This window comes from Amblyomma mixtum, chromosome 2 (genome assembly GCF_055824585.1).
Source record: "Amblyomma mixtum isolate Tamu chromosome 2, ASM5582458v1, whole genome shotgun sequence".
NCBI classification, from domain to species: domain Eukaryota; kingdom Metazoa; phylum Arthropoda; class Arachnida; order Ixodida; family Ixodidae; genus Amblyomma; species Amblyomma mixtum.
Genome location: NC_143013.1, coordinates 134,716,841 through 134,726,967, shown reverse-complemented (window position 1 = coordinate 134,726,967; position 10,127 = coordinate 134,716,841). Strand labels below are relative to the sequence as shown.

General features: G+C 44.3%; 1 protein-coding gene across 3 annotated transcripts; it reads right to left on the bottom strand.

Moving 5' to 3' along the window:
• Nucleotides 1-1,609: 1,609 nt before the first annotated feature.
• Nucleotides 1,610-9,916, bottom strand: LOC149360980 (uncharacterized). Of its 3 annotated transcripts, none has more exons than XM_089569431.1 (5): nt 9,789-9,916; nt 6,802-7,085; nt 6,158-6,265; nt 2,368-2,520; nt 1,610-2,156 (listed from the first exon to the last, which is right to left on the bottom strand). In XM_089569431.1, exons 1-5 carry the CDS (start codon nt 9,913-9,915, stop codon nt 2,046-2,048), a joined length of 783 nt encoding a protein of 260 aa, XP_089425557.1. In that variant the 5' UTR covers nt 9,916; the 3' UTR covers nt 1,610-2,045. The 3 variants fall into 3 exon arrangements, with proteins under 3 accessions (XP_089425557.1, XP_089425558.1, XP_089425559.1); XM_089569432.1 differs by having other exon boundaries at nt 1,612-2,156; nt 6,802-7,011; nt 9,789-9,914; XM_089569433.1 differs by lacking the exon at nt 1,610-2,156 and adding an exon at nt 5,175-5,218 and having other exon boundaries at nt 2,401-2,520.
• Nucleotides 9,917-10,127: the final 211 nt, after the last annotated feature.

Sequence of the window (10,127 nt, the reverse complement as noted above, 5' to 3'; positions counted from 1 at the left end):
AGTGAATTGTGGTGTCCCCATTTGGTGCTGGTCAAGCTAGGAAATTGTGGAGTCTGCTACGCCCACGAAGAATGATAGCGTAAGTGACATGCGCATCCGAGCTGGCATCCCATCAGTCTAATCGCCGTCGTGTTTCTGCTTTGAAATTTCTTTTCCTTCCATATCACAATGGCATTAACCCAGATAAAACATTTAAGAAACCACCCTATCACCACTCGCGCAGGATTAACCATGAGAAATGTATCACACCGTTCCCATCCCGCTGTGACACATTCAAATATTCATTTTTCCATTGACCATCGAAGAATGGAACAGATTGCCTCGTGACTGTGTCAATGCAGGCACACTTAAATTGTTCGTTCAAAAAACTGAAAGCCTGTTCAGCCAGGGAAGCCCTCCAAGACATGTACCAAGCCTTTTATTTATTTGTTGATTGTAACAGTATGAATTCTCATGAGTGTTTTGTTTTTGTGACTGTGCATTTTATATCGTGTAACCAAGCACTGTCTGCTCGGACGGAACTGCAAAACCCACTCCTGTATGAGCCTGGCAATCAGGCTCCAGTATTGTGAAATAAATCATAAATTATTCAAACCATCTTAGACCACTGAAGTTGTCTGCTGGAAGCTCCTTGACAGGCTGTGGCTAGATGGTGATGTGCACCCATCCTGGTGGCGCTAGGCACTTTGTCGCGAACATACCAGCTCAGTGCATGCTTGCATTTTATATCTTCTTTGGTGCCCCTGATTGTGACGGCCGCCCAGCAGGAACACGTGCTGAGCCCCTTGGTAGACCTGGTCGGTGCCTTGCCAAGCTCATCAGTTGTACCTTTATCTTCTGGCCTCGCTATCTGTCTGGTGTTGTTGAGGCCTTTACTGTCAGCATAAGTGCATATGGAGCACTAATCGTTTACACTGTCAAGCAGTGTATTCACGCAATCAATAAAGGAAAAGGCCGAGTTTAACGGTGCACTAATACAGAATGGCATTCCTAATGATGTTAAAATAGAAATTGACTTTTCACAATCCCTCAAAATGGTCTTGCTGAGTGTGTAAATTCTGCGCCAAAATGATTCTGCAAAATTGTTATTGGGTTAAAGTTATTAGATACAAAGAATGTCCGCATGTACAAGAAATGTATATACGAGCATATTAATGAAATTGATGCTCGAAGAGTACGTTGTGATTTTATTATTTTGAATTTATTTATGTCAGAAATGTTCTCTCCAACTGCTGCATTTGCAAGGTATCTTTGTCAGGGACCGGACACTAGCCTTGGCTATGGGCCTGGTACAACTATACAGTCTTATTATACTTATTATAGGTTTCAAATACAATTTTTTTTTTAAGCGGCACATGATGGGTCTCCTGCGGCAAGTCTGAGAATATGTCGCAGGCGCTACTCCAGAGCCCTGTATTTTTCTTCGAGGTTCTGGAAAAAGTTAATGAAGTGGACACAACCAGAGTGGGAGCTTGGGCGAGTTGGTGATGGTTCTCTTGCCACATAGCGCTGAACACATGGACACACAGGACGGGCACTAACTTACAACTGAAGTTTACTGCATGAAACCAGGCAATATAAGGTCATTCTTAACAGAGATGAGTAAATAAAAACCTATGAAATAAGGAAGCACACAAACAGCGTTATTGTTGAACACCACTTTATGGATTTGCAGACGAGAGAAGCATTTCCTTGTCAGATAAAAACACTGAGGCAGCACTGATGCACTGACGCACACAACCAGTTCATCACCTTCGTCTTCGCGGCGTGTGGTTAGTTCCGATTCCTCGGGGATCACGTGGCCTGGGCTTCACGTAGGCCTAAAGATCCCAGCCGCAGCTCGCAGTACTCGTTGGGTGGCACTGCGCGGAAGTTGGTCTGCCATCGTGCGACTGTACATGGATTAGCGGATGTGAGAAGCATTTCCTTGTCAGATAAAAACACTGAGGCACCACTGATGCACTGACGTACACAACCAGTTCATCACCTTCGTCTTCGCAGCGTGTGGTTAGTTCCGATTCCTCGGGGATCACGTGGCCTGGGCTTCACGTAGGCCTAAAGATCCCAGCCGCAGCTCGCAGTATTCGTTGGGTGGCACTGCGCGGAAGTTGGTCTGCCATCGTGCGACTGTATAGTTGACCTTGGGACGACGGTGCCTGCAGCAGAGCAAGCAAACGAATGTCACCAGTTATAGCAGCTGAAAAACTAAGTGGCTAGGAGTGTAATTATTAGACCCCAAAGAATGCTAAAGGCTAACTAAAAAGAAAAGAAGTATCTTGCAACATGGCTGTGCAGATCTGCCAGCAAGACTGCTTTCTTTTCGCTCACATTTGATAAAATTAAATAGAATGAAAGGTTCTGCTATACCTCTGGCTTCAAACTTGGCTCAGAAGCTGCCTCGTTCAGTGGGTCCCTTGCCTGCCCACAGCAGCTGGGGCCTTGGTGGGTGTCTGGTTCTTCCCAACTGGCAGGAGATGAAGACAGAGAAGTGCCTGCAGGTGCCTCGCCTTGCAGGTTTCCCTTCATGGGCATAAAAAAAAACACAGTGCCGAGCACCTCTCACCCAGTGCCAGCTGACCCAGCTAGACACAGTCTGCAGGTGTGAGCTGTAGGCTGCTAGAAAAGGGCCCTCCAAAGGCCCTCTGCACAAGTGCCTCGTGTTTTCAGAAGGCCCCTTGACTCCCTGCCCCACAGCTACACACCCGCGTTTGTTCTTTCACCCACTCTGCCTGCTTCCGATCTCTTAATGTTACACATTTTTCTTCCCATAGCTCGCTGCGTTGTCCTTAACTTAAGCTGAACCCTCTTTGTTAGTCTCCACGTTTCTGCCCAGTAGGCGAGTACCGGTAAGATACAGCTGTTGTATACTTATCTCTTGTGGGATATTGGTAAACTGCCATTCATGATCTGAGAGAACCTGCCATATGCGCTCCAGCCCATTCTTATTCTTCTAGTTATTTCCCTCTCATGATCCGGATCATCTGTCACCACCTGCCCTAAGTAGGCATATTCTCTTACTACTTCCAGCACCGCGCCATCAATTGCGAATTGCTGTTCTCTTGTTAGACTGTTGAATGTTACTTTGGTTTTCTGCATGTGCACTCTTGTGCAGCCGAGCTATTCAGCGAATGACAGAGTTACGGACACATCGCCCCTATAGACTGCCCTTCATTTCTAAGAAAACCTGTCATTGAGAACAGACAGCAGACAATTTCAAGAGCACAATTGAGGCTCCGAATTATCTGCGGTGGAGAATGTTAAATGCAACAAAGTGAGAACAAAGAATTTTACAATATTCCACAGGAAGACTCCTGCTCGTTATACATGCGGCCCTGCACTTCACATCGTTGGCCCAAGATCATTGAGAAGTTGGCTCATTAGCCTAGTAGATGAGCTTGTTGTGGATATCTTAAAGGACAACAGCAAAAAAAAATTGCTCTATAATCATGTATTTTGCCTTCAAATATACTAACTCGAGGTGCTTTCTGAAGCAAATGATTCAAGAAATAAGAATACTACTCGCATTGTATTTCCACAGATATGGTAACACTGCTTTCGACAAGCACCAGTATCATGACACATCCCACTGAAACGTGCGGGCATGCTGCTGCCACAAGCGCAGCGCTTGACGTGCCATCTTGCTTGAGCGGATGGGGAAGCAAGCCTGCCATGGCACCAACATAACGTTGTTCCTTCCCACATTCTGCATTTCAAGAGAATGCAGGCTCTTAAATTAACCACACTTCCATTATTCGTGCTACCATCCACAGACACAACATTATCAAACAACAGATAATCTTCTCTAAAAAATGCTAACATCCATGATTTTTCCTGCAATCACGAGACAGTAGGGGCCTCAGGCATAACGTTTCAAGGTATAATTTGAGATGTCAGGCCCTGGAACTTATTTAACTTTAATGTTTTTTATTAACAATGTGACACTGCATTGAGATATCTTTGTCCTTTATTTTGATAAGGATGCTTGAGGAGTAAGAAACGCTAGCTGTAACAAAAGGATTGGAAAACATCGTTTGATGTAAAAAGTGAAATTGTTGGAAAAAAATAAATACTTTGTAGGTAAGACAATAATGGTTACATTCACTAGCCCTTTGCTGTTGAACTGTCAATTATGTTTGCAGCCACTGGCAAACATCGGAAAGTATGCATTAAATGTCATCAACACCATGCCCATGGTGTCGTGAGACTGTTCTGACAGCTAGGTGATGCCAAGGAACACAGAATATAGTTGCTACTTAATGACCATTTCATTTTTTTACATAGAGAGTAATTTATGGGGGCCCACCCCAAGTCGTTGTGTAACTGAAGGCCATTGTAGGTGTCACACAAATCTGCAACTCCAGAAATAAAGATCAGAGAAAAGTTGGCTTGGTGCCCAAGTGGATCATTGCTAAGCCAAGCCTAGAGAAAGAAGTGAAGAAAAACAAAAGCCAAGCCAGCGGAGAGAGTGGGAGGAGGGAAAGAACGTGGCAGCTGCGGCTCTGGCCGAATGCTTTAACTCAGCTGCTAAGTCACTCAGGACAAAAGCATGACCACTGAGTCAGACAGGCAGAGGAGAACAGTGGGGCAAAAAATGAACATGCAGCTGTGCCCTAGTTAAGCCAGTCTTTTACAGCGAAAACTGTGACACCTTTGCAGAAGCCATTTAGTAGACCGAATTAAGAGGCTACAATTGCAGCTGTGTAGGGCATAATGCGTTAGGTGGACGCCATCACCATGTACCTCAAAGCATGATAGTAGACACCTAATTCTACTGTACTGCGTGCTTTCATCTTTTAAATGATGCGTTAGACATTAGAATAGTACAACAACTTTGTCGGCTTTTTGATTGCACTCCCTGAATCACCTTGACTGATGTAAATAAAATGACTGATCGATTAATTGACTGATTACAGCATGGTGTTTGCCTACGACCCCTGAATAAAATATAATTGAATTTCTTTTGTCATGCTGTTCCGGTTTCGATGTTATCAACAAACCGACGGTTGTGACGTGTAGCTGAACTATAGGTCACGTGAGAGACAGAAAAAGTGCCATATAAACGCAGATACACAGTCTTGACTCGCCACAGCACTAAAATAAGCCTGGTTCAAGACTAGAATGACAACAAACGACATATCAGCTGCTACATTGCCGTTTTATCGCGGCTTACGTACCTCAACTTCATCTACACGTCACAGCCACCGTTTGGTTGATGAAACTGAAACAGCATCAAGAAAAAATACAATTATAAATTATTCAGCAGCTGTAGGCAAATACAGTGGGGTGCTATGTGTATAAAAATGTCTAACGCATCATTTGAAAGAAGAAAACACACCAGCAAAAATTAGGTGTCTACAGTTCTTCAAGGTGTCCGCTGACCCTGGGAGCTAGTTACTACATGCCTTTCCTTTCCCAAAAACGAATGGAGTGTTTAGACTATAAATAAGACAACACTAGGAAGTAGACTGCCTCATGCAAGGAGGTCCTGGAGTCCGTGAAGTGTGCTGGGAATGGGATCAAACCAAAGGTCGCAAGTGGAAGATGGCAGAGTGTTCATGTGAGCATATATAGATGCCAAAACAGGCCTGCAAGACGCCCCACTGGGCAGAGATGCCTGTGAAAGGTCAAACTGGCTCTGCCACTCCAGACTGCTCAGCTGCTAATGCCAATCAGTTTTCGCTAATTAATGCGCTAAGCTGGGACCTAATATTTTTCGTTAGTGAAAACACAGAATTCTGCCTCAGACTGGGCAAAACCCGGTTTCCACATCACTATTCCTTTAGTATTTGACTGTCATTAAGGATTGCATCAATTTCTCACCAAAAAGATATTCATCTTAAGCTCACTAGGCTCAGATGTGGCGCGGGAAAAATAGAAACCCAGACAAGTTGGCAGGCATTCATATTTAGAGGACCATGCCAACACGGACAGAAAACCTTGATCCTGTTTAGGTTGTCCTGTCTGTGTCATGTGTAGCAAACAAACAGCATGATAGCTTAGATGTAGTGCTTCCATCATTTAAATTTCCTCACCGAGCATATGACCCATTCTTTATGTGGTTCTCATCGAGCAGTAAGTTAGCAATACCTTTTGGAAGGCTGACATGAAGTGGTGTCGGCCACCTTTGTCCACCTTGTTATGTGAAGAAGTGACCTACCTCCACTCCGCCTGTAGGATGCTCCAACAGCTGCTGTGCCGAGGGCCAGACATCGTGCAGGGCATCCTTCTCAGGCCGAGAAGAATCGGACATGAATGCAGCAGGGGCCTGCAACAAGAGTTGACATCCGCCAAAAGGCAAGCATTCTTTTAGGCGCTGCAGGCCTGTGTAGTGTGTGTGTGCGCTTGGTCAGTTATTTTCATCTGTTAATGAAGCGAGGGAAAGCTATGAAATGACCTTTAAAACATTACCATGCCACTCTTTTGTGCTCTTGGGGAGTAAACGCATAAACCCATGTGTCAAGCATTGATATTACCATATGTGAAGTTTAGCTGTGCAAAAGTAAGCCGGGCATGGCGTGTATGTGCTTTGAAATTGTGAGACCTTCTTTTCTGATACCAGCTTCACAGGGAAAACTGATGGTGAGAAACTAAATTTGTTGAAAACAAAGCAAGTGGTTTGCATGTACTAAGAGCATGGTTTCTAAACATCTGGAAGCAAGCATCTCACTTCCAACAACAGTGTTTCAGATGCTGATGACGCCATTTGATTTGCCTTGAAGAATAAGCAACATTAAATACAACTGTCACCCGCTCAATACTGTTGCTAGTTTCCAGCTCTTACATCAGTTCAGAAACTCTCACCTCTCTGTTTCCAAAGCGTGTTGGGCACCGATGCTTCAGCAGAGGGAAAGCCAAGCTGTAGCTCTCCCTGCTCTGTGAGCTGTGTATGAGCACAGCTACCGGCACTGCAGCAGCTTCTGTGGCTGTCAGCAGCACTGCCAGTGTGCTCCCTGAAGTGTCGCACGAAGCCGCTGAGTCAACTAAGATGGGTTCTTGAGCTGACTCCAGGCTCTGAGCACAACGCATAATGGGTGTGACCACAAGTGTTGCCAAAGAGTCATCTGCCTTACTGCTGGTGCAGACACCTGTGTAATTAGAACATGCAGAATGGTTGTTCAGGAGACACGAATGTAGCAACATAGATGCTATGATTTTTGGAGTAAGAATTCATGGCACTTTAATGGACACTGCGGCAGTTTGAAGTGAACATATTTACCGTCTCCTTTCTGTAATAACTATATTTTATCACTTTGGTATGTGCTAGGTATGACAAAGTTTAGCCAGATGTGCGTCACAATCAGGAGTCACATTTGTAAGCTACTCAGTATTGACACATAATACAAAAATCTGTCGCAGTGCAAACGAAACGGGGACAATAAGAGAAAACAAACACAACAGGACGAGCGCTCTTTGTTGTATTTGTTCTCTCTTGTCCCCGTTTCGTTCGTGCTGTGACAGATTTTTGTATTATGTATCAATGCTGAGTAGCCCAAACTTCAGTACTTCTGCCCAATATTGATGGCAGGACAAAGTGAAAAGGTGCGAAACAATGTTATCAACTTTCTACGGGAAAGGCATCTCTCTTGGTTGTGTCAGAAATCATGTTGGATCACAGTTTTTGCTAGGGGGCATGGCTCCTACCACAGTGCTCATGACTGAAGGCACACATGTAGTATGTGAAAAAATCCTGACCAAACTAGGCTGCAGATTAGTTAAAACATTCGGTGAGAGCCGTGATGTCTCTCGGTTTCCCCTCCTCCTCTCATTTCTCTTCTTCTTTGTATTGGCTTACCTTGCAGCTTTCTACTACTACTGCTACTACAACTACTACTACTTAAGCCGCCAGTAACTCAGTGGTTATGGTACTTGGCTGCTCACCCAAAAGACGCGGGTTTGATCTTGGCTGCGGCAGTCGCATTTCAATGAAGGCAAAGTGCTCAGACTCATGTACTATGCAATGTGACTGCATGTAAAGGAACCCCAGGTGGTTGAAACTATTCAGGGCCCTCTACTAGGGCGCCCCTCATAGCCTGAGTCGCTTTGGGACTCCATAAAACCAAACCAAACTTAAAAGCACACTGAGGCCAAATTGAAGTTGACCTGTTTCGATAGACTACAGTATTCTAATGACAAAGCAACCGCTGCCACCTAAAACGGAGCTTTTATAAGGTGGAAGACACCAAAAGAAGAAATAAAGGTGGTGCCATCACCGGTTGATTTTGCAAGTAAACTGCGTAAATGGGCCCCAAATTTTGGGCGCAGACTTTGGGCGCCATTCACTTTAAAATGGCGGCAATCCATCCTTCTCAGTTCGGGCATCATGAGTTTGAATTGTGGAGCAGGAAAATTTTTTAATTCAAATTTCTAAGCAATAATTAGGTTTTGCCGGACAAACATCAGCATATTCCCCCCCTCCACCCCCCCCCCCCCCCAAAAAAAAGCCAGAAAATCAGTTGCGCTGAGAACAATAACTCGAAGTTGTCTTCACTGTCCTTCTAAGATTACCTTCGCCTTTGTAATAGATGAGGATGTTCTCAGAATTCATTGCCACAACTAAGACCGTTCCTAACACTTCAGCTATTCACCAGCTGTTTTGCTGTTAACCAGGAAATTCTAAAACACTTGCATGACTGAATGAGATGGAAATGACTCAGGTGGTGGAAAGTGGAGCATATAGGGCTTCACCCCGACAACGTGCCAGCGCAGAAAGCTGTGTGTGTGAATGAATTTCTAGCCAAAAACAGCATTATCGAGCTTATTTACCTGTACAATTCATATGACCTCGTTTTGCACTTCTTTCTGTTCCCCTCAATGAAAAAAGACCCCAGGGTCTGTAGTCATGAAAAAGGTAAAGGTAAAAAAAAAAAAGGAGGAGCCATTGAAAGACCCCACTTTGAAAGAATTTCTGGACTGCAGCATTGGATCAAAGGGGCATTACCTTGAAGGAGACTAAATGTAGGACATCGAAAAATAATTGCACAACTTTTCAATACTAAATGCTTAGTTCATTTCAGCCATTCACTTTTTCACAGTATGAATGATGATTTTGTGTCCAAAAGTTCATGACCGTTACTGAGATTTCGCACACACATGATAAAATATGACAGTCTGTTTTTTTTTAATTGGTTCTGTCAGAGCGATGCATACGTGACAGGATACACACAAAGGAAGCCCTACAAAAAAAAAAAAAAAAACGGATCTCTCCACACGTGGCCCACACAATCGTATTTTGCAAATTTGTGAAATCATATGTAAAGTCATGTATTCAGCTTCCATGGTGCAAAATACTAGTTTATTCAAGTGTTAGTTCCTCAACTATAACAACTGCTCTACATGTTCAGCAAATGGAAAAATAAACGTAAGACCAAACTGTTACACTTCAGTACAGAAATATAACAGGAATGAGCTTTAGTGAAACTGTCATGGGCATATATGACTAATTATTTTCTTGCATTTCAAAACTTTTCATTATGAAAAGAAAAGGCAAAAACTGCGATGTTCCAGTGACATCGCAAATGCCACTGCGACTTCACTGATTCCCACCTTTTAGCCTCTCCTACAAAGCGCCACAGCTTGACAAAGCTGGCAAGCTGTATGAGTGCATTACATAAACTGATCCGTTCGAACTCAACTTTGACAGTTGTTTGGCCTGAATTGTAATGCAGGCCAGATGTGGCATTGTGCCAGCCCTCCACTATGATCCCACCACAGGCTTAGTGCAGAAGTGCGGCGGCGGCCTGTCGAAGTCATCGAAAAGCACACTTACATTGCGAATGTCGTTCACTCACCTGCATTAAACTTATCCAAGCGGCAGACATCCTTGCTTCTGAACCGGCGCCGACAGTCATAATCAGAGCCAGCGAAGCGAATGGAGCCACGACAACGCTGCCACGCTACGCAACAGGGCGCCGCCATTTGGAACAACTGGCGACCATGCCGACGACGCGCTTGTTTACATAGTTGTCATGACAACAGCTGCTCTGCAGTTGGCGTGGGCAACAATGGGCTTGGCTTGGCCATCATCATCACTGTACCTTGGAGGAAGGACTTTTCTTATGATCATGTCTGGCGCTATTTTCAGTGCGATGTCTCGATGGATCGAGGCAGACTACTCTGAAAACTTTTAA

Bases quoted from the DNA above. Each gene is read 5' to 3' on its own strand.
- LOC149360980 (XM_089569431.1), bottom strand. From the start codon at position 9,915: ATGGCGGCGCCCTGTTGCGTAGCGTGGCAGCGTTGTCGTGGCTCCATT. The intron at 7,086-9,788 runs GTGAGTGAACGA...CTAATTACACAG, and splicing joins CTTGGATAAGTTTAATGCAG to GTGTCTGCACCAGCAGTAAG. The intron at 2,521-6,157 runs GTAGGTCACTTC...ATGCCCATGAAG, and splicing joins ATCCTACAGGCGGAGTGGAG to GGAAACCTGCAAGGCGAGGC.